Here is a 25,945-nt window from a genome sequence, read left to right as displayed (position 1 = left end):
ATAGTTTCATTAAGAAGAGCAATCTGGTGTATCATATTTATTGCCAACATTGTTAGTATGTTACATTTATGTAAATTATTTTATAATTTTATGGAGCTATAACATACCAATTAGAGTGTGTTCTACAGTAATGTAAATGATCAGTACAAAAAGAAAGGGCACTCGTATCACTGCGCGGTAATCCAATAACATAGCAATATATATCCCCTAAGTTACATCTTGTGATTCAATTTTTAACGCATGAAATGTCAAACCTTTTGAAGGAGACTTCCTAAAACAATTACTATGCCGTGGTATCACCCAATAAAATACAACATTACTGCGGCATTATTGTTATTATGTATTTTCGTGTATTTTCACACGAATTAAAATGCTTGTTAAACGAAATATTTAACCATTAATTTATAATTTGTTGAAAAAAGTATAGTTGGAATGTTGTTTTTAGGGAACAAACACCTGTTGCGTTGTGACGAAGTGTGGAGAAAATTGATCACTAAGTATGAGAACGAAAAATTAGTGTACACACCCCAACAGTTCCCGCCATCTCGTCAACCATTCCCATCATCCTCTCGGGGTCGAGGTGGTCGACCGACACGGCCGCCAAGATTAGCTAATAAGTGATTTGCTGACAGCTCTAGTGGTACAGTCTCTGTGTACACAACTCATCATCGTTATCTGTTGAAAATCCAGTATTACAACTGCAGTGTACCGCTTGGTCATGGCAAAAAAACACTAAAATTAAATAATGTGAAAAAAATGGTGAATATTAATCTAGAATTTTACATTTTTGCATCAACTATATTGCTTTTTTCGTCGTAAATCTGGTTACACTGTTTAAGGTTATCAGCGGTAACAATAATATTCCCTGATGACTCGACATGGAGAAGGCGATATTTACAAGAAATGAAAATGACCTACATTTCTGCATTGTTCATGGTATTCCATCATTGCTATTTTGTTCACAACTCAAAATTGCCAACTGGATCATGAAGATCTAATGCTTCAAATCGAAGTTGTTGTTGTCCAGTTTGCATTTATTCAACGTCCCATTTCTCTAGCTGAAAATCGTTCCATTCATATATTTTAATATTTTGGTTTAACACCGTATCGGTCCATACTTATATTTTGATATTATAATTTAACCCTGCATCGTTCCATTCTTATATTTTGATATTATGATTTAACACCATATCGTTCCATTCTTATATTTTGATATTATGATTTAACACCATATCGTTCCAGTGTTATCTTTTGATACACATGTATCATAATTTAACCCCGTATCGTTCCATTCTTAAATTTAAATATCATAATTAAACCCCGTGCATGTAACAGAATTAAGAAGTACACATGCACTTGAATCAGCTTCTCTGCCTGCTTGTCCATAAAAAATATAAATTCCAAGACATCTGGCAGCAATGTGCGGGACCATAAGTAGATATGCATGCAATGTGTTACCAAAATTGATTACAATTATAGCCAGGTCACTTTTATACATGTTTTGTAAAATGGCCAATAGCTCAGTTGCGGTTTGGGCATAGTTGTAAATAATGTTGATTCTTAGCTACATTAAGCTTATTGTTAAATGCTATTTAAAACGGGCCTATAGACAAAAACATATGTTTCTCTCTCATATAGATTGTACTGTTTTATTATCATTATGCGGTTAAACATATTATTTTTGTCACATGAATGAATCATATTTTCACATTGCATTTTTTTCTGAAATGTTTACGATATTGTTGAATGCTTAGCTATATAAAGTGTCTTTTTTTTCCATTTACTAATATTTATCCTTAAACCGATATGCGGTTTTCTCTCGTCAAAAATGCACATTCCCATTTTTGTTATGTGGTTTGAAAAAGTGTATTGTCATATGAATAAATAAAACTTGACAGCGATGTAAAGGACCATGTGTAGATTTGCATGCAGGATTGTTTCGCTAAACGTTTGGTTGCCATGATAATCAAGTCGCTATACACATGTTTTGTAAAATTTCCAACAACGTTTAGCAGTTTAATAGATGTTGTTCAAACACGGTCAATTTGTGTAACCTATGGATGTCTATAAGTAAACACATTCTATTATACAAAAATGGTAGCCATGGAAACAAAATGAATGGATGTTGGTTGCCATGTTTGAAATAAGTGTTAAGAAGGGCATGGGTGTGAGGGTGTTATAAGTTAACCGTTGGCCCTTAACTCAAGGGTTTGCAGCAATCAATTTTTATTTCAATCTATTTCAATAATTGACATTATTTATATTGCTTTTAAATATACTATTATTTTTGATATGTTGTAAATAATAATGATTTTAACTAAAGCAATTGCAGCAATTAATTGTTATTGGTAACTATTACATTGTACCGCTATAATTGACATTGTATAATTATGTGTTTTTTTGTGTGTTTTTTTGTTTGTTTATTTTTTAAATTTATTGTTATTTTTAAAATGTTGTAAATAATGTTGATTCTTATCAGTAACAAGCGTAAGGTTAAATGCTATTTAAAATGGGCTTATATCCAAAAATATGTTTCCGTCTCATATATATTTCATTATATGATTAATGTTATGTGGTTAAATATTTTTTTTTCACACGTAGGCCATATTTCCACATTGCACCAATGGTATTTTCTGAAATGATTGTTTTTTTTTAATTTACAAATATTTACAATATGCGGTTTTCTCTCTCATATGTATAAAGTCCCATTTTTGTATTATGGTTTAAATTGATGTGTCGTTTTAAGTTAATATGTTTGTTAGAGGTGAACATTAGTATTTTAACGACATACTCGATTTATCTAGTACCGCTGATAATGAATGTTTTTGATCTGATTATACCTCTACATTTTTATCTTATAACCTCGAAGTACAGAAGTATACGCAATTGCGCGGCGTCCATTGTCCACTGTCCGTCCATCCATCCACCGTAAACTATGTCATCTAAACAACTCCAAATATCAGGATGGCATATTTGTATAGATACATGACAGAAACTTCCATATAGAATCACAAATTTCGAAGTTCTAGGTATAAGTCTTAAAACGTGGCTAAAATATTAAATGTTTAATATTGGTCATGTTTGGCTAAATTCAAGTGTTCGAGCATTCCACATGATAGAAGTTTAATTTCAAGAGCAAGAGGCCATGTGATTAGCATATGGCTCGAACTGTTTGTATGTTTCAGTAGCAATCCACACACAATTTAATCATGGTACTTTTAACGTTCACAGATATCAGATCACGATAGATTAATAAACATCTCACAAATTATATTCATGACGCATGTATATATATGTTTGAAATCAGTTAAAAGAAAGAAAAGATATTTTCTATTATTGTGAGAGCGATCTGCATAAGATATTAACATTGTTCCAAGAGAATTTCAAATAACATTTTTTTGCGCATATTGATCTCAATCTTGCTGATATTGAAATATCTTCAAACTTTCTATAAGTTTTAAAGTAAATTAATATATCTTTTGTATAACATACAGATAACCATTATAAAACATTGAAGTGTATACGTACAGTTCTATTGAGATAATTATTTGTATGCTTTTATTCTTGTATTTCAAAATTTATTTAATTATTTTTTAAAAATAACTTTTCATTTATTATAACTTTTAAAAGTCTAGACCAAATAGAACTAGTTTAGGAAATTAAAAATTCATTTGTTTGCTACCTAAATGTATTCATAATATAGTTTTATAAAACGCTGTTCAGGCCAAAGAGCATCTTTAAAGTATTAGTTCCGCTTTCTGTGGGTGATGAGGAACTGTGCGTGACACATTTAACGTTTTGTACGAAGGCTCATCATGTGATCGTAGACAACGACTACCATTCACTGATCATCCTCGATAATCAAGGGGTTATTATCACTTTGGTTATGTCCACTCTTGGATCATCGACGATGATCTAGGGGTTACTATCACTATGGTTATGATCTAGGGGTTACTATCACTATGGTTATATCCACCATTGGATCATCTTCAATTATCCCGTGATACTATCACTTTGGGTATATCCATCTCTGGATCATCCTCGATAATCCAGGGGTTGCTATCGCTGTTATTATACCACCCTTAAACTATCTCATAGTACAGCTGAAGGCAGTTCAGGAGAAGAAACTGATCAATCAAAGCACAGCAAAAAACTTTCGGCATTAAATTACAGATAATGACGCCCAACTTCAAAAGCCACTAACTCAACCGCAATATACCGTTATTCAATTCTTTAGATGTACAGCAAAGGAACAAATTAACTGCTCATCCGTTTTCGCAAACGATGCCTTCAGGCTGGTATGACAGTGTCTAGGGGTGGATATAACCCAGTCATCTTTCATAACAACATTTTAATATTAGAAATTTATAATAATAATAATATCATAACAATATTTGATAATTGTTCAGGATACAAATGCATGTGTATTTTACTAAATTCAGGATCAAATTATATTTATGTTAAATGGTTATACCGCTTTTAGAAAGAGTGTGTGTATAGTTTTTATATTATTTATTAAATACATGTAAACATATGATAGTGATAAGCGATAGTGTATAACGTATAACGATGTTGATGAGCAGCCGCAAATTGTTTCTTATCATTTAAAATTTATTTAAGTGACTCTGTTACATCGAAATGAAATCGTTTATAAATGTGAAAAAAATATCAATTTTGTTGTAGAGATTATGGAATGGTCTTAATATTTGTTTTAATTAAACTGAACAAAAGGAGGAAACGAGTTTGTTTTTGTCATGATATTCCGAGACGAATAGAAATTTTGTATATTATAGAAATACAAATGACAGGATGTGACAGAAAAGATATGGACTCCAGGAAGGAAGATTGAAATTGCGTTTTAATCCTAGTGTGATGACCTTGTGTTCTCGTATGTTTCTTTTTCTTTCATTTTTTTCTCCTCTTTTTACGAAAATTATTTTAAGTTACATTTTCACATGAATTTCACGTGAAAAAAATTCATGTGATTTTTTTTTGTGTGTTTGAATTTGATTTGGATTTCATATATAATTCACTTTTTTGCCACGGTTCACGTAAAATTCACGTTAAGCGATATTGCTTGTGTATAAACATATAGTTCTTTATTGTGCATTTTCACATGACATAATTAGAGGTTATTATATGACAATTTTGATATCGCACCCTTTATCAGCCCGAGACCGCCATATCAGCCCAAGGGCCGCAGGCCCGAGGGCTGATATCAGGTCAAGGGCTGATAAAGGGTGCGATATCAAAATTGACATATCATAACCTTTTTATCACACATTTTGAAAAAAAAAAAGAGAAAAAAATTTTAACAATTTAAAAACATGTATTAAAATGTATTGATCGACCGATATTCCACTGGTCATAATAGGCCAATTTAATATTGAAACAGTGGAAAAACTTCATTACATGTACATGTGTATGTTTTTAACAAATACATAATCCCCGGTTAAATGAACGAAGTGAAACATATATTTTAAGCAAAATTAACAAGATCCTATTGAAGGCTAACTATCACTTAAAAAATGATAATGTTCAACAAATTCCGGCAAAGCGGGTTCATTTCAGAATTATCAGTTTTACAACGGACATGAATTATGAATTCGACGGGAAAATTAAACTACACTTATCAAACTGTCTAATTTAATCCTGTGTCTCTTCTTCTTGACAAACGCATGTCGTTGATTTCATTTATACCGAATACATTCTTTTCGTGTTATAATTATGTGAATTGCGATGCTTAGTTTTCGGCACTGTGGACAAAACTCATTTCAACCTGATCTTACTTAAGACAATATCTCCAGTAAAATCATCATGAAACAGACTATTTCTGATTTCTGATATCTTTCTCAATACGTTTATCCGAGAACTATTTTGAAATTGAAAATTGTATCCGTTATTCAACTTATCGTCTGTAGGAAACTGAATCAAAGCGGCAACTCTAAAATCCGGAGTGAAAACCCCGGATGACGTGATATCAGCCCGGGCCGATAACTGATATCAGCCCGGGCCGATAACTGATATCAGCCCGGGCTGATAACTGATATTAACTGATATCAGCCCACTGATATCAGCCCGGGCTGATATCAAATTATGACGTCATAATGTGATATCAGCCCGGGCGCTGATATGACGGCACGGACAACACTAATATCGCATGGGCAAAACGTTCATTATCAAAGACAAAAGTGTGATAATGATTAATATGAGATAAATATGAAACTATTTCAGAGTTTTAGCTCTGTGGCAACCATGCTGTAAGAATAAATAAAAGAAAGATGTTGAGCGACTTTGGTGGAAAAAAATCGAACCTTCACTTCAGAGTCACGCAATTTATTTACATCAATTTAACAAGAATACAAAACAAAACAAAATTCTTGAATACACATTTAAGGTAGTTAACACTGTTAAATAAAATATCCAGTATTTAGAAATAAAAAATAAAATATCTAATAGCTTAATAAGTTTACTTTTATTTCTCTTGCTCTGATTGACAGATTGGTCGATTTTGATGAATAGATATGCTTATTCCCCCTATATAAACGGGCATGGGGTATTTTCTCTCTCGTTCATTTTTCTTCTAAACTTTACATCAACCTCATTGACTTACATCCGGTCCTCCATACTGTATAATGTCCTTCACTGTTAGATAACAGTTATGAAACAATCTTCAGCCGTCATAAACTGTTTTGAATTTTGACTTTTTGACCTTTTGACAACCGAAGATAATTTTGAAAATTTTGACGTCATTTTATTAGCTAAGAAATCACTGAGGTGCATTACAGCTTCAAGGCCCTGATTGGTCAATAAAGGCTCCAATGACCTACTTTTAGCCTGATCCTCACTAACACTAATTGGCTGATTACAGCTACACTCTTTATACAACACTACAATCACATAGCACTCTGATAAATATATCTCAACATATGTAAAGTCTTATATGTGGGTCAAATCCCTACTGCAATGTGAAAAACAAATATAAGCTAAAGATTCAAGCATTGGTTTTTATAACTTAATATATTTTTTTTAGAAACATATTATAGAAAATACAAATATTTTCTATTTATAGAAGCAATATCCTTATGACGTTATCAGTTAGAAATACATACAATAATGAATTAGCCTTGTAATCATGACGGAGAAAAAGTACAGGGGAAATGCCGAACTACTGTGACACACTTCTATAAATGAAAAGTATTGTGATCTAAGATAATGATTTTTTGAAGACTGATAAAAACAAAAAATCTTAAAAAGGTTTTGAACAATCGCTGCGTTGATATTGAAAGCGAAAAGCACGTAATGCTAGGTTAACACTATGTTCCCGGCGGCGGCCACGGCAGCCCCGTTTCAGGCCACCGTGGACAAAACGTGGTGACAACGTGAGACAACGCAGAAGGACGTGATAGACAAACGTGAGCGGTCGTGATTACTATAGATGCCGTGCAAAATTTTTAAACTGTCAAAAAATTTGCCATGGCAGTCACGGTATAGATGATGAACGCCGCAGGAGGTAATAAAACGGGATTGACTTAACAAAACGTAACAGCGCGTTCGAGGCCATAACAAAACTTCCAGACGGTCTGTGGTGGAACGGGCAGCAAGCATGTTCCCCGGAATCTCGCGGTGATTTCAAGTTTTGTGACGTTCTGTTACGTTTTTTCCGCGTTTTATCACGGTTGATGCTGATTGGCTGTACGTTTTGTGGCGTTTGGTCCAGGTTTGTCAAGGTTTTGACGGCAAGCCAAGGTGGATGATAACCGTTTTGATGCGTTCTGTCAAGGCACACCACGGCTTGTAGCGGTTGAAAGCCTGACGTGATACGGCGTGTTACGTCTTAATACGGTCTTACGTTGCAAGCAATATAAGATCATTGCCTGGCCTGGTAAATATTTGCTACTTCATGGAATTATATTTTTTTTTATAAATAAATAGAAATAATCATTATCAAACACATTTAAACCATCAAATTATACCAAAGCTATTATTGCAAAAGGCAGATTAAGTGAGAACCATTACAGAAAAAGAAAATATTTGCGTAGAAAATTGGCTATAATAATTATATATTTATACCAAATAAAGTTAAGATTTTCTATTTCTTTAAACACATTTTATAATTAAAACGTGTTTGAAAGACATTTTCGGCAATAAATATTGTTTCATTTGCTCAAAAAACGGCCTCAGAATTTCATCCCTAGTAAGACTTGGCGGACCGTGAAAAACGTATTGAAGCTTGATCAAAACGTGTTATATGTAGAAGACCTCATCAGATCGTAACAAGCCTAGAGAGAACGTAGTGGTATCCGTGATAGACCGTGCTAAAGCCGTAGTGTACCTTTTACCTCCAAGAACAGCACTTTCCCCTATATCCACGGTCCACCACGTAATCCGTAAAAGACCGTGGCAAAACTTCTTAAGACCTAGTTCAACTTGAATACAGAGACAAAAATAGCCAAAATTCCACGGCGCACCACGTTTCGGGCAAACGGGGCTACCGTGGTCGCCGGGAACATAGTGTAAACCTAGAATAAGCTCATTTAGATGGTCCTTTGTGTGGGCTTTTTTAGGTTATATTAATACAATGTATATAACAAGAGGCCCAAGGGCCTTAACGGTCATCTGACAACCTTGGCAAAAGCCGTATAGGAAATTAATAATATGTTGTTGTCATATGGTGGATAGCTTGGATTTCGGAACAACCCCAAAAATAATAGCACTTTGTTGAGATCACATCAAGATAATTTCAGGCACGTTTCAGTTAAATTGCACTGGTAGAACCTGAAAAGACGTTCAAAATGTGTTTTCAAGATGGCGGATGTGGCGACCATCTTGGATATCGAATACACTCGGAAAATATGAAAACTTGTCGGAATCATACTAGGATCATTTCAGACAAATTTCATTTGATTTGGTCTAAAAGATCTTAAGAAGAATTTCAAATTGTTTACGAACGGCACACGGCGAACGACGACGGATGAAACAAGATGACTATAGAGCATTCCGATCCTTCAGGTCAGATGACGTAAAAACAATCGGTATATTTTACTTTTGTATTACAAAATAAGCAATATATCATATCCGTGCAAAACAATGTGTTCATAGACAAAACTTATTTTTTATTATCTGCCTAAGAATCAAAGAACACATAGATCCATCTTCACATGTCAAGGCAAGATAATCCATTACACTCCTTACAGCTCTGACAGAATCCTCCGCTTTTACGGTGCTTTACTACTGCTGCCATCTGGTGGCAAAAATATTCACTCCAGTTCCGTTACTGGTCGATGACGTAAATTCTGACCAAATTGAGCGCTCGTTTCTTTCTTGAAGGTCGCTACTTTCGTTTTCAGACAGCCCAGCTGTTGATTTGTAACGAGTGCTCTGATTGTGCTGTCGACTCTCACTGCAGCCAATCAGCGCGCGGGTTTCCCAGGCATCGGAAAAGCGGGTCAAGAGGCCAAGTGATCATCGACGTACATAATGTATGTCGGTATGATCACTTGGTAGGCGAAGGCACGTTTACCCCGTTACTATATAGATTTGTTTGACGGCTTTAACGTTCGAACAGAAAGTCACCGGGTCACTTGATAATCTCTTAACTTTATTTGCTCAATGATATATACTGTTCATCAACTTTCCTTCGCGTACGCTTTAATTTCCTGAATTTCACGATCCAAGAAAATCCAGGAATGTTTTTTCTCTGTCAATTTATATCATCATCATCTATATGGAAATTCAAATTCAATTTTTAAATAGAAAAAGTTAATCTTCACGAAATTGAAAACAAATCGTGATCACGAATGGCAGAAGTCGCGAAAGAATGATGGTTCACAGAAGGGTGGTTATGTGAGAAGTGAATTTAACATTACCTGTTATCAATTTAGGATTTAGTTAAAATGAATAAATCAATTACATTTTATCAAACAAACGTCGATGATACCTGCGGATTTTAATTAACCAAAAATGATTTGAATCATTACTTCATCATTTGTTTTAGACAATTGATGTCAGTCACCAGCGAGGTCTTCAAAATATTAAAGGATTATGCATTACGAGAATCACTTTAATGCCGATTATGATTGAGCAATGGTTGTACGACTTGGTTTAACTCTGTCTATTTACCCCTGCAAATGCAGTATGCAGTGGAGACAAAATAATTTGTGCTACTAACATTCCTTATACATTTCCTTTCATAGGTAAAGCCGAATCTCTCACCTAAGCATAGAAGGCATACATTTTTGTGGATACCAATAAAATGTTTACAGCAACAAGCCTTTAATGTACATTAGAGAATTTTTCCTTTCGAATTGTGAAATCAAAACACGTAAGAAAACAACCGAATTCTAAAAATCAGAATTTCAAAATAAAGTTCTAGATTTGCTTTAACTTGCACTTCTGAATCTTGAAATCAGAACACTCGAGAAAAAGCTATACATAGATTAACTTGTGCAACCGAATGTTGAATCAGAACACCTGAAAAAGTGGTGTGATTAAATCAACTAGTACTAGTACCGAATGTTGAATTCAAATCGACAGAGAAAGGTCTATACTAAGATGAACTTGTACTACCGAAAGCTGAAATCAGAACGCCTGAAAAAGTACTATAATGTGCACCATTGGCGACAGTCCCCGGATCACCTGACATATGACGCACCCAAACCATATCGCCGACGTCAAGAGAAAGAACTATTACTCTCGATCCTTCGTTTAAACTCTTGGTTGCATAAATCTGACCAACATTCGCGCCATTTTTTACTAATTCTAACAACATGTCGTCTGGTGTTGTTCCCGCACTGAGTACTGTGGCAGATAACAGGTACAACCCGGCCACTGGGGCCCGAAAATGGCCGTCACTGGGCTCATAACCCTGTCCAAGATTTGTGTAGACATGGTCAAACTTGACATCTTCCTGGTCACCTAGGGATACATCCGGGGCTAACGCGGCATAGAAACCTACAGCATTGGAAGCAGACCCTGTAACATAAAATCGCACCGACAGGATTTATTAATTATATCACCATATACCCAAGCTGTGATAACTATAAAAGATAGGATTTATCAACATTGTAACACATACTATCAGTAAAAGAACTACTTAAAGAGAGGGTTTTATCAATGATATTGTAACACAACCTAGCTGTAATAGAAATTCTAAAAGAGAGGATTTGTCAATGACATTACAACACATCCTAGCTGTAATAGAAATAATAAAAGAGAGGATTTATCAATGGCATTGTAACACCCCCTGGTTGTAATAGAAATAATAAAAGAGATGATTTATCAACGACATTGTAACGTACCTAGCTGTAATAGAATTACTACAACAGAGGATTTATCAACGAGATTGTAACGTACCTAGCTGTAATAGAATTACTAAAAGAGAGGATTTATCAATGACATTATAAGACACCCTAGCTGTAATAGAATTACTACAAGAGAGGATTTATCAATGACATTGTAACATAACCTAGCAATAATAGAACTACTAAAAGACAGGATTGATCAATGATATTGTAACACACCCTAGCTGTAATAGAACTACTACAAGAGAGGATTTATCATTGACATTATAAGACACCCTAGCTGTAATAGAAATACTAAAAGAGAGGATTTATCATGGATTGTAACACACCCTAGCAGTAATAGAACAACTACAAGAGAGGATTTATCAATGACATTGTAACACACCCTAGCTGTAATAGAACAACTACAAGAGAGTATTTATCAATGACATTGTAAGACACCCTAGCTGTAATAGAAATACTAAAAGAGAGGATTTATCAATGACATTGTAACACACCCTAGCTGTAATAGAAATACTTAAAGACAGGATTTATCAACGACATTTTATCACACCCTAGCTGTAATAGAACTACTACTAGAGAGGATTTATCAATGAAATTGCAAGACATCCTAGCTGTAATAGAAACACTGAAAGAGAGGATTTATCAACGACATTGTAACATACCTAGCTGTAATAGAACTACTAAAAGAGAAGATTTATCAATGACATTAATATATACCCTAGCTGTAATAGAACTACTGAAAGAGAAAATTTATCAATGACATTGTAACACACCCTAGCAGTAATAAGACTACTAAAAGAGAGGATTTATCATGGTTTATAACACACCCTAGCAGTAATAGAACAACTACAAGAGAGGATTTATCAATGACCCTTTAAGACATCCTAGCTGTAATAGAAATACTGAAAAAGAGGATTTATCAATAACAATGTAACACACCCTAGCTGTAATAGAACTACTTAAAGACAGGATTTATCAACGACATTGTAACATACCTAGTTGTAATATAATTACTACAAGAGAGGATGTATCAATGATATTGCAAGACATCCTAGCTGTAATAGAAATACTGAAAGAGAGGATTTATCAATGACATTGTAAGACACCTTAGCTGTAATAGAAATACTGAAAGAGAGGATTTATCAACGACATTGTAACACATCCTAGCTGTAATAAAACTACTATCAGACAGGATTTATCAACGACATTGTAACATACCTAGCTGTAATAGAATTACTACAAGAGAGGATTTATCAATGTCATTGCAAGACATCCTAGCTGCTATAGAAATACTGAAAGAGAGGATTTATCAATGACATTGTAACACACCCTAGTTTGAAATAGAAATACTAAAAGAGAGGATTTATCAATGACATTGTAACACACCCTAGCTGTAATAGAACTACTAAAAGACAGGATTTATCAACGACATTGTAACATACCTAGCTGTAATAGAACAACTACAAGAGAGGATTTATCAATGTCATTGCAAGACATCCTAGCTGCTATAGAAATACTGAAAGAGAGGATTTATCAATGACATTTTAACATACCCTAGCTGTAATAGAAATACTAAAAGAGAGGATTTATCAATGACATTGTAACACACCCTAGTTTGAAATAGAAATACTAAAAGAGAGGATTTATCAACGACATTGTAACATACCTAGGTGTAATAGAACAACTATAAGAGAGGATTTGTCAATGACATTACATCACACCATAGCTGTAATAGAAATACTAAAAGCAGGATTTCTCAACGACATTGTAACATACCTAGCTGTAATAGAACTACTATAAGAGAGGATTTATCAATGACATTGTAACACACCCTAGCTGTAATAGAAATACTAAAAGAGAGGATTTATCAATGACATTGTAACACACCCTAGTTGTAATAGAAATACTAAAAGAGAGGATTTATCATCGACATTGTAACATACCTAGCTGTAATAGAACTACTATAACAGAGGATTTATCAATGGCAAGGTGACTTACCCTAGCTGTAATAGAAATACTAAAAGAAAGGATTTATCAATGACATTTTAACACAACCTAGCTGTAATAGAACTACTAAAAGAGAAGATTTATCAATGGCATTGTAACACACCCTAGCAGTAATAGAACTACTTAAAGAGAGGATTTATCAATGACATTGTAACACACCCTAGCTGTAATAGAAATACTAAAAGAGAGGATTTATCAATGACATTGTAACACACCCTAGCAGTAATAGAACTACTAAAAGAGAGGATTTATCAATGACATTGTAACACACCCTAGCAGTAATAGAAATACTAAAAGAGAGGATTCATCAATGACATTGTAACACACCCTAGCAGTAATAGAACTACTAAAAGAGAGGATTCATCAATGACATTGTAACACACCCTAAGAGTAATAGAACTACTAAAAGAGAGGATTTGTCAATGACATTACAACACACCTTAGCTTAAATAGAAATAGTAAAAGAGAGGATTTATCAATGACATTGTAACACAACCTACCTGTAATAGAAATTATAAAAGAGAGGATTTGTCAATGACATTACAACACACCCTAGCTGTAATAGAAATACTAAAAGAGAGGATTTATCAATGACATCGTAACACACCCTAGTTGAAATAGAACTACTTAAAGAGAGGATTTATCAACGACATTGTAGCATATCTAGGTGTAATAGAATTACTACAAGAGAGGATTTATCAACGACATTGTAACATACCCTAGCTTAATAGAACTACTACAAGAGAGAATTTATCAATGACATTGTAACACACCCTAGCTTTAATATAAATACAATAAAATAAACATTTCTGAACGAAAACTGACATAGATCTGGTTAATGAAAGCAATAAAAACAAAGAAGTATTTGGTAAAGGTGTCATATTAGATTTATTCAGCTATCCATTAATTGTCAAATCATGATGTCGTAAATGAACCTATTCTGTATTTGCATATTACAGAGTTATCTGTCCTTGCATTAAGGTATTGATTATGACGTCATGCGTTTGCAAGCGAAACGTCATACTTTTCTTCAATCTCTCCCAGCTTTCATTGTGGTATATTTACATTTCCGTTTTCACCTTCCTATATAACCTTACTAACCGGGCAATCGTTTACACTTGCGTAAACGCAGAGGGGCTGCTGCGCAAGAACACAAACCGAAACACTGACTTCCGCCCTTATGTGAATGCGCATCCGGTTAGGCCAAAATATATGCCATGACAAACGTTTGATATCAACATCAGTTTGAATGCAATGGAAAGCATTGTGTTAATATTAAAAAAAAAGAAGAAAAAACATATTAAATAAATGGATTAAAAACGATAAAGTTATTGTGGAAATATATTTCATTTACTCTCGGAACTTGACACATTTTCCCGCCAAATTGGAGCCAACTGTTTCGTGATTCCATCAATTACTTAGCTCTTTCATCAATCGTATAACGTTGAAAAAACGAAGGTTCATTTCACCGGAACACTAAATTTAAATGAAATGGTCGGTCGAAATGTAAATATAAGGAATGTTTTTAATTTTTTGTTGTTTACTGGTGTGTAAACTGCATTTTTGTACAGATATTTCAACATGACGCACTGACGCGCGTCATTTAAAATATCTGTACAAAAAATGCAGTTTACACCCCAGTAAACAACAAAATATAAAAATCATTCCTTAACCCAACATTCACTGAAATTGTGGGGACAGCATTGCACTCTGGATGAGATTGACTTTTCTGAGAAAAACTACCTGATTTGCGCTCACAAATTAATGACGTAACAATTGATACCTACACATAAGGGAGCTAACTCTGTAATATGCAAAGATATAATTTGCTTGCCTTCTCTTATAATGTGGCATTGGTTGGCCCATAACAAATTAACCTATTTCCTTGCTTCTTATATAATATGGCATTGGTTGGTCCATGATAATCATCTGAGCATTTCCTTTCATCAACCTGTATCTTATAAAGACTCGTTAGTAAATACCGGGGTCTGACACTCTTTGATGGTTATAAATTTCCTGAAACATCAAATTATTGGGATGAACCTTCTCATTAGTTTGTTAATTAAACAGAACATTTTTTATAACTGAATGTTCACAAATAAATAAATTAACAAGAACTTTCAAGTTATAAACAAGATCATAAGTATCAAATATTTTATGTTCGGGTATGTCTTTTGGTTACAGATGTTACCACATGTTATATGTAATGAATAAAAAATAGATATTATAATAACTATATTTCATAATATTCAAATACTAAATCGTATCGTCAGCTAAAGTTATACATTATATTTCCCATGCTTTTATCACCAATAGTATTAAAGATAGCAACATGTCCGAGATTACCTAAGAGGCATAGCTGTTTACATAATTACAAATAAATCTTTTAAAAATGGTTTAATGTAACTTAAATACTTACCTACACGTTTGATCAGCTTCTTGCTTTTGGAACATCCTGTGAATTCGAAAACAATTAAGCATTGATGTCATTTTCAAAAAAAAAAAAAAAAAAAAAAATCGGGGTTTAAAAAAAAATGCAAACTTTGTGTATTCGTGTAGCGGATTGTCACAAATGTTTGCAAAGCATTTTTATCATAAACCAAAAAATAAGAAAATAGTGACATCAATGCTTGTAATTAATTTTTATAAAAAAAATTATCCGATAAAATAAAGTATGTTTAAATGTACCTTTCATGTGATTTTTCAAGGGATTCTTTTTCGGAATGAATACGCAACGCCAAGGTATCTATTGTGACGTCACGAAACCGTCGGAATTTCGCGCCATTCTCGGATATGTTTTCCTAGTGGTATGCAAAAAACGTATTGGCTAATCAGAAAGCCAGATTTAGTATGAAAACAAAGAAAAACCATTTTTATATTTATAAAATAAAGTATTTTTTCCCGATCGATAAATAAATAACTTACTATAGCAATTATCTGGTGGTGTTATCCTACAATGATAAAAAAGTGGCATTTGTCCCCACCTGTTTCTCCGGCTTTTGAGTCAGTAACACTGCGTTCTTTTGTTGGTGTTAAGAAATGACTTTCACTTTGACGAATCATTGATTGATGTATATCCGTTATGGTGTCGATAGTTCTGATTGGCTGTTGGGTGTCCAATTCTGTATCGATACACCTTATTCGTTGTTCAGTGTTCATTCCTGATTCAGATCGAGTAGTTTCCTGGTAAGATTCCTCTTCTAATTCTGTTGACGATGCCACTTCGTGAGTTTGTAATAGTTCGTTTGATGATAATGGAATGTCGTTGAATTTTGTATGAAACATACCAGCTGTAGTATCCCTAATAGAGTTTGTCAGTGAAGACTTTTCATTTTCTCGAAACGCTTCCTCAAACCTTGACAGTTTATCCAGCATGACCCTGTTCTCGCTTTCGAGAACAACCATTCGTTGTTGGATAGCTTTGTTCTCCCGTACGATATAATCTGTAATGTAGGATATATATAATAGAAGTATTTATGATGAAATAAAACTATGAATTAGTTTTAGCTAGTCTAAGGAACTATTAACAACTGTTCTTAAAGGCGCGAACTATTTAATGTGTATATACCGAGTTTCATTTATTAACTTAATTATAGACAAAGCATTCAAACGATACTTTAAAACATTCGGATTCTACGGCGTTAGCAAAATAACTGTTTTCCTGTATTAGTCCATGAGCCAGCTGAAACATGTCACGCAAGAGGGAATTTTATAAACCGTGCTCAGTTTAAAGTACAAAACCTGTTGAACATTTCAAGCTTGTACTCTGTAAGTTGGGGCGTTTTGACGTAACGTAGGTCAGCTAAGTTAAATTTTACAGGTTTTATATATGCAATATATGGTCAACTATTACACCTAGATATGTTAAATTGGTTTCAAATCAAAGGGCAATAATGGCCATTTGATTTTTGATTATTTTCATAAATCATGAATATTAATGTTTTTTCGTAAATACATATGGAAAATAAAATATTTTCTTTCTTGGTCACGTCTTAACTATGTGATAGTGGATTAAACCCCTGAAAAGAAAATATCTCAAAGCATATTTGAAATTAATTAAGATTATGTATTTGTACCCTCAAATGCCCCCTTGGATGCTCAAGGTCTGTACATGTATTGTTATACGCAGGGGCTGATTGTTAGGTGAATATAAGGTACACTTGAAACAAATACAGCCATGGAATAATATAAAGGTTCTGCCACAGATTGAGCCATTATTCAATTAATTATTTGTAAAAAATTATTTTGAAAACTCCAGATATTTGAAATCAAAATGTAACACAGATATAATCTTATGTGTTTTGAATTCAGAAAACATAAGATATGTTAAACAGCTTACCAATGTTGTGTTGGCATGTTTTGATCTGGTTTAACTGCTCCTGACGAATCAGTTGTATTTCTCTCATCAGAGAATATGTTTCATAATGCGAGAGGGTTACAGACAAACCGACTAAAGTTGTAAACAACAAAATGGAATACATGTTACACAGTGTCACTCTTTCACTTATATTATTTGCTAATGTAATCTTATCGGATCAGTCGAGTTACATATACCTGTGAACTTAGTCATAACGGCGTAGTACAATGACCTGTAAGTCAGCTGAACATAGCATAGCCTTATCAGTATATGGAGACTACAACAGCGTAAAGCATGCCAGTCATAATATACCGTTCTACAATACTTGAGTCGGGTTTTATCAGCTTAACGTCTCATGAACAGCCAGGGTCATGCATCGGCGTGCCAGGTTTGTTTTTGGAAGAAAGCTGGAGTACCCGGAGAAAGGCCACCGACAGTGGTCAGTACATGGCTTCTGACCCATTTAGGATTTGAACTCGCGACTCAAAGGTGGAGGGGTTGTGGCGATATGTCGAGACATCTTAACCACTCGACCACCAGGGTCTACAATACATTGACGTCACAATAATTTTGGAAAAGACGGAAAACTATTGATAAATAAATATCTATTATTTTTCTTGGTTTTTCCGACAATCTCATTGGACGTCGGTACCCTACGTGACCCCTTTATAAAACATTGATCGACTGATAAAAGTTGATTGAAAAGAGTTGATTAACCGATCTGTTTATAAATAGACAGGGATTTCCCAATCCAGTGTATCAGATTCAAAGTGATTTAAGCGTTTGAATGCAACATGCATGATAAATAATGCGTGTCTAAGATGCCGATTATGTTGGTACATTATCACAAAACACAGCGAATGATAAACAGACGGGTTTGCTTCTCTACCGGTAGTCTTGATGAGAAATGAAACATTCTAAACAACGTCGGACCAACAAATATAAAGATGTAATTATGATACATGTAACAGCGGTGCTTTTATTTAGACAGTAATACAAACGTCGTTTATCGAACGTTGAAAACTATATGAAAACTGAAGTATGATGTTGTATTCGCCATCTTGTATTGTACATGTACATGTATCTGGAAATCCTGAAATACAAATGCAGATGTACAATGTATACACTTTTGAATGCGGTCGATGCATGTTTTTTTTTGACCAAAGAAGAATTAACTACGTCCTCGGTCGATAATTTTCTTTGGTCAATAAAAGCATGTATCTACCTCATCAAAATACTATAATTGTATGATACATAGATAGTATTTCGATCGATTTAAACATAGAGTTAGATGTTTGCATGAAAAATTCTAGCCTACAAAGGTTTGGCATTCTCATTTATGTTTCGATTTATGTGATCAGAAACTGATAAATAAATCATTTTAAACCTTTCTCTTCCCCTTGACTGGCCGATAGCTAGTCTCAGAAAATGTGTAAATAATTTGTGCAATGGGGAAATGGGGAAAATGCATGAATTCTATGTTTGGTAAAGGGCTGTCTGGGGCATTTCTTTAATTATGTAACCTATGTTTAAAAGAAGCATTGGTTTTGACTAAATCTGTTTCAAGAAATCAGGGTAGGAACTAGTAGAAGGTAAAAGAAAAACATTTTAAAACAAAAACCAAGCTTCAGTCAAAATAGAAAACTGACCTATATAAGGTGTTTAGTACGGTGGCTGGGAGCGGACATGGAATAAATAAAATTATTGCGTGGGAACGAAATATTATTGCGTTCGAACGAAATATTACTGCGTTCGAACGAAATATTATTGCGTGGGAACGAAATATTATTGCATTCGAACGAAATATTATTGCGTGGAAACGAAATATTATTGCGTGGAAACGAAATATTATTGCGTGGGAACGAAATATTATTGCGTTCGAACGAAATAATTATTTCGTGGGAACGAAATAATTATTGCGTGGGAACGAAATATCAACGGTTTACCTTTGGCTATTTCAAATGTGGCAGTCTGCAATTTTATATCAATATTCTTTGTAATTGGTCATTCAAAGTGGTTTTGTGTAAACCTTCTTAATAAAGTATATTTTATTTAGTATCTTTTGCTTCGAAACCATTAATTTAAAGTTTATTGCATGTATTATTTGGATTTGTATTCTATTTCAGTATTTGCCTTCAATGATTTGCATTAAAATTGTAGAAAAAGTCATGGAAATTCATTGTTTTACTTTTTAAAATTAGTTGACTAAGTATTGATACAAAATAATTTGTGTTCGTTGTAACACAATTTGCACACATTCAAATGGAAATATTGAAACATAATAACCCGATGTATTAAAGTTATATATACAGTAATATAAAAGCACATATAATGCTTTTATTTACGGCAGCGTATAAGGACCAATACATAATTTTATTTATCATGTCCGTACAACTTATTATCATGTACGTATAACTTAGTATTTTATTAGTATCTATTGTTACAGTATCGTGTACGTTTGTACGTATACGTATGTACGTACATCGTTGTATCATGTACGTGCAACATAGTATCTTGTACGTACAAATTATTATCTTGTACGTTTGCACGTACAACGTAGTATCATGTACGTACAACTTAGCATCGTGTACGTACAGGTAAGTTGTTCATACAAAGATAGCATACAATTATATATATTTCATTGAATATATCAAGTATTATACAATAAGTAAAACTTTAAATCGTTGAAAATAAGGAAACATCTTTTTTAGATAAGGTGCCGTTTCATAAGTTGTAGACCATATCATATTACTACGGTGGCATGATTACTGTAATATCATCCATGTATGATAATGAGCTTGATAATTATTTCGTTCGAACGCAATAACTATTTCGTTCCCACACAATAATTATTTCGTTCGAACGCAATAATATTTCGTTCCCACGCAATAGTATTTCGTTCGAACGCAATAGTATTTCGTTCGAACGCAATAATATTTCGTTCCCACGCAATAATATTTCGTTCCCACGCAGTAATATTTCGTTCGCACGCAATAGTATTTCGTTCGAACGCAATGATATTTCGTGCCCACGCAATAATATTTCGTTCCCACGCAATAACAATTCGTTCGAACGCAATAATTTTATTTATTTCATGTCCGCTCCCAGCCACCGTAGTTTTGAATGAAGTTTGTTCTTTTTCTCAAAAAAAACACCTGGTGCTATATAGTCTTATATGTCTATATATATTTGTACGTATCCCAAACACATCGTATTCCAATAGATATAAGTTTACCGATATATTTTCATTATGAATATTAAGTAATGTTACAAATCTAACCAGTCTAATTCTAAATATGCGTTATTGAGTTGAAAATTTTATAAATAAGTCGGAAATTAATTAAGTTTAACATATATTTTTTTTCAAATTATGCCCAAAGAAATCCCTTCGAATCATAAATAGTGAATCAGGGGACAGTAATAATTACGGGGTATTGGTAATCTAATATTAATATTTCAATTTATTGGAAATTATTGATTTCTTTTGACGGTTAGAAAGCACTTATAAAAACTGAAATATTTTCCTGCTTTTCTTATCTCTACTATGGTACATATTGCTCCCGTTAACCATTTAGAGTCGAAATTGATTTGTTCCCCAATAAGTATATCAATAGTTACCGTTAGGAATGGTATATATTGAAATTAACATTAATAGTCATTATGTTTTGGTAACATGACCTAAATAAGGTGCGCCTCTAATATACGACTAATTGGTTGTTTATTACTTAGTCCACTAGCTGTGGCGACAAGCCAACAAACAGTCGGTGTAGTAGAATAAACTTTAAGTATATTCCCCTACCTGAAACAGGTCTGAAATTTGCCATGTACTGTACCGATGATCACGTGACTTCATAATACTGTGTTTCATTGGTAAACTTATTTAGTCTTTAGGTGTTTTATAGATTTTCTGGATTGACCATAAGTTATGATAAAACTGACATGCATAGGAAAGTAGTAATTATTTCAGAAAAGTTGCTCGAATATCCTGATATGACATGACCTACATTCAAGACACATGATGTTTTTTTGGTTGGTAAACCTTACCATACTGTTCTTACATCAAACAACTGGTAAGCAATTGCCTATTCTCATGTATTCGGGATATGTTTATATGTTTTCTTTAACAAAATCCAAACACATTTTTTTTCAATTTTATGTTTGCCTACATGTATGTCAATGTCTTTATCAAATGTCCGTGCTTCAATATAATAGTTTGGTGGCAATTGTAATTGTTTTAATTCTTTATTTGTTTGTTATAAATTAATTTTCATGTGGAAAATTTGTTATTAATTGGATATTCTATTTTTCAAAACCAATATTGTGTAGGATTTATAATGCATTAAGGATTTTTGTCCATCTAGCATGTCATCCTGCTGCTTGGATTCTCGCTGGACACAATCTTTGTTTCTGGGTAACGCCGGTGGCGTTAGATACCGAGGATAGTGATCTCCTCTGTAAACAAGACAATGGTCACCTGGCTGTGATCCCTAGCGAAGAAGTTAACACGGATCTTTTTGCTTTGCATGGGAATGCTATAGGGTAAGGATGACATGTTTTTAACATATTTATTTTATTACCGAATGTGCATAATTCTTGTCCACGTAGACAAAATTTGGTTTGATTTGGTTTGATGTTATGTTCCGTTCATAGCTACAATATATAACGATTTATTTTCTGAAGGCGTGCAATGACTTAACGGTGGAAAAAAGCAATAGCTTCTTTAGTTAATCCTTTGTCCTCTCATTCTTAACAGCTGTGAGCAACATAACTATTGTTATACAGGGATGTACACTAAACTATTTGTCACTAATCTAATGAGACGGCCGTGCAGTTAGGGCGTTAGAATTTATACCTGCTGCACCTATTAACTGATCCTAAAAATAGATTTTACATTTTTAATGAATAAAGAACTCAGTATCGTCAAAGACAGAACAGCTATTTGAACAGCAATCTTCCGTGATCGCTCGCACGGCGATTATGATGGCAGTTCATAATTATACTAAAAATTGCCAACTGCGCTTAGTTAGGTTACATAGCAGCAATGAAACTTTAAATATAGAGGTATGATGAATTAGAAAGTCAGATTTAGTATGAAAAGGTTTTCTTTGTGGGTGTATGATTTTAAACAGTCACGGCCTTAAAGCCCTTTGTTCGGCTAGTACGTGTAAGTGGGATGAACACATAAGTATAATATTGTCTAACAAACATACATTTATCGTACAATAATACGTATGTCTACCAAAACCAAAACAAAAAATGAGGCGATTGAATCTCTAGCCGTCGAAGAGTATTAAATTATCACTAAAATTGAGTAATTTCAGTTTATACAATATATCTCACAAAGGATAAATGATTGGCTAGACTGCCATTTGACCTCGACCACGTGGTTACTTCAAAACTTTAAACATTAAACAGCTGGTTTACGGCCATTTTTATCATTCATTGGTTTACGATGCATTCAGCATTTTGTGAATTACAGTGAAAACGATGGATTTTGTATGTGGTATCTCATTATATCCTCATTAGTTGTGCGTCAATAAGTAATCAAGGGTGTATTTTTGTAACTAAAAATACCTACACTGAGTACATAGTGTGCTTACAGCACTAGAGTCATAATTGTAAAAGGTTACGCTTCAAATATATATATCCTGTATATATTTAATTTAATGAAAAGTAACAACAACTACAACTCCTGAAACAACGACAACAGTCCCACAAACAACGACCACAACACAACAAACAACGACTTCAACTCCTGAAACAACGACTACAACTCCTGAAACAACGACAACAGTCCCACAAACAACGACAACAGTCCCACAAACAACGACAACAGTCCCACAAACAACGACCACAACTCCTGAAACAACGACAACAGTCCCACAAACAACGACAACAGTCCCACAAACAACGACAACAGTCCCACAAACAACGACCACAACTCCTGAAACAACGACAACGGTCCCACATACAACGACCACGACACAACAAACAACGACTACAACTCCTGAGACAACCACAACAGTCACACAAACAACCACAACAGTCCCACAAACAACGACCACGACACAACAAACAACGACTTCAACTCCTGAAACAACGACAACAGTCCCACAAACAACGACAACAACTTCTGAGACAACGACAACAGTCCAACAAACAACGACCACGACACAACAAACAACGACTACAACTCCTGAAACAACGACAACAGTCCCACAAACAACGACTTCAACTCCTGAAACAACGTCTTCTTCTTCACCTCAAACAACGTCCCAAAATGAGGAATCAACAGACACAACATCGCCAACAACATCTGAAAATTCGGGTAAGTCAATATTCAAATGCATTAACAGATTGCTGAGGTAAAGGGGTGATGAAGTGGTTAAATACCTTTCATCTAGCTGATCGGGGTTCGATTCACTGCACAAGCGTGAAAATGACAGGTGTCACCTGCCATATGATGTGAATGTTCTCCTGGTACTTGGATTTCCTACAACTCCAAGACCCATTGAAAGTGATTTTTGTAAGTTATATAACTTGTTTTGCAATCGATAAAATAAATGTTTTTAGTATTTATGATATTTGGGCTATAGGTGTCTGCAGCTGTTCTGGAAATAACGTTGCAGGAAATTACACGGGACATTCGGATACCCAGCTTGAAACGATGAGGAATGCCCTGCTTATTGACGTAAAGGAAACTTCTGGTAGGTTCCGAACGAAAGATTTAAAATAATTTAAAAGTTGATTTGACTAAAAAAAAGAAACATGAAACAGCTTTTTAGTCCGTGTATAACTCATAGTCACCATGATTAATACGTAAACAACTCCAGTTTTAGTTACAAAATATAATCAAAGTTATAATCGAGGGTTTTTTTTCGCTTGTAAAATTATTATAAAGCAAGAAATAAAAACTACGAAAGCTGTGTGTGTTAATGGCCTTGTACTTTGACACTTGAATCGGGGAGGTTAATAGTGGAGTCGATAACACGGAAAAATATATTTTTAAATACTAGACGTAGTAAACTGGACATCGGCAGTCCGGAAAAATAAGAATAAGGACGTTCTGCTTGAAGGCGCAAGTGTTCGGATTTCGAATTATCGATGGTATACTATATGCGAAAATAGAAGGACAACTATCGCCAATAAATATTTTTGAATGAAATATATTTGTATAAATCTAAAGTATATACATTAGAAATTAAATGATAATACTTTATAAAATGAATTATGTTTTATTTATGAAGCATACAAGCGGACTTTGACGAGTGCATCTGACCCCCGTCCGTCTGCCAAAGCTATGGGACTGACTGCCGTAGCTATGATGGTTACCCCTTTCGCACTGATCATCATGCCCGATGTCTTCAACACTATCCGGTCTATGTTTTACTGTATCAAAGGGTGAGCGACTGACACCATACGACCGGTCACCAGTCTGTGGCCCAATATACATAAACAATACATAAATAATGTACACATATTTTGAACAAATAATCAATTATCAATACTGGATGTTTATTTGATGTAGGAAATTTCTGACGTTTTTATTGACCACAGGCTGAATAACTGCTTAGTCAATAATTGCTATCGATTATTTTGTTTCAAATTATCTAAGCATAACGCGTAACGATTGTTAGAAAATGTATTGTATTTGTATAAACATTTCAACTTTCTACTTCATAAATAGTGTTTATATGATATTTACTGCTCAATGAAATAATTTATTGGACACAAAACACACACATTTGATCGAATTCGTAATATTTATTTTTCAAGTTGAGCATTGTACAGCATTGAAAGTCTCTATTGATTTTGACCAAAAAAAAAAAAAAAAATACATGAAAACAACAACACTTAGATGATTGAAATACCGTTAGAGATCTTTTACTCTAACACTTATATGTTCGATAAATACTATGTTAACAGTTCATAACACGTGCACATTCATTAATCAGCAGTTCTTTAAAGATACTAATATTATTACCACTGATCATTATGTATATAAAGAGCCCATGCTAGGAACCGTTATGCGTGAGGGAACCATTAAGATTTAGGTGGAAATAAGTCAAAATATAATCTCGTCCAAAAATCCTAAAACATTGGCATAACTTCATGAAACATATTTGAATTAAAATTGGCCAATTTTAGTTTCGATGCCAAATACAATATTTTCCTCTCATTGCATCATTTAAAAATAATTTAAAAATCATATAAATTTAACGGGAAAATATGCAAACAGAAATTTTCACATTTATTTCTCAATATTGTTATAAGG

The 25,945-nt window shown here is 33.9% G+C and overlaps 3 protein-coding genes across 9 annotated transcripts in view; 2 read left to right on the top strand and 1 right to left on the bottom strand.

The window, feature by feature from the left end:
* The window catches only part of LOC138324917 (3'-5' exoribonuclease HELZ2-like), a 37,887-nt gene extending 33,149 nt beyond the window's left edge, over positions 1-4,738 (top strand). For all 7 annotated transcript variants that reach the window (XM_069270159.1, XM_069270160.1, XM_069270163.1 and 4 more), the window contains one exon: positions 446-4,738. In XM_069270159.1, coding sequence (XP_069126260.1) covers positions 446-621 — 176 coding nt within the window. In that variant the 3' untranslated portion in view covers positions 622-4,738. The remainder of the gene's footprint in view (positions 1-445) is intronic.
* A 1,499-nt stretch (positions 4,739-6,237) lies between these two features.
* Positions 6,238-17,811, bottom strand: LOC138324918 (uncharacterized). Its single transcript, XM_069270165.1, has 4 exons — positions 17,653-17,811; positions 16,298-16,756; positions 15,733-15,768; positions 6,238-10,974 (listed from the first exon to the last, which is right to left on the bottom strand). The coding sequence occupies exons 1-4, from the start codon at positions 17,792-17,794 to the stop codon at positions 10,550-10,552; spliced, it is 1,062 nt and encodes a 353-aa protein (XP_069126266.1). The 5' UTR covers positions 17,795-17,811; the 3' UTR covers positions 6,238-10,549.
* Positions 17,812-21,651: 3,840 nt separating this feature from the next.
* LOC138326194 (salivary glue protein Sgs-3-like) lies at positions 21,652-25,521 on the top strand. Its single transcript, XM_069272321.1, has 6 exons — positions 21,652-21,740; positions 22,032-22,209; positions 22,800-22,834; positions 23,345-23,998; positions 24,267-24,377; positions 24,918-25,521. The coding sequence occupies exons 1-6, from the start codon at positions 21,686-21,688 to the stop codon at positions 25,073-25,075; spliced, it is 1,191 nt and encodes a 396-aa protein (XP_069128422.1). The 5' UTR covers positions 21,652-21,685; the 3' UTR covers positions 25,076-25,521.
* The last annotated feature ends 424 nt before the right edge of the window (positions 25,522-25,945 follow it).

The sequence above is a fragment of the Argopecten irradians genome, chromosome 6 (assembly GCF_041381155.1).
Source record: "Argopecten irradians isolate NY chromosome 6, Ai_NY, whole genome shotgun sequence".
NCBI lineage: Eukaryota > Metazoa > Mollusca > Bivalvia > Pectinida > Pectinidae > Argopecten > Argopecten irradians.
Note: the sequence above shows the minus strand (reverse complement) of the source record. Positions and strands in the feature narration are given on the sequence as shown.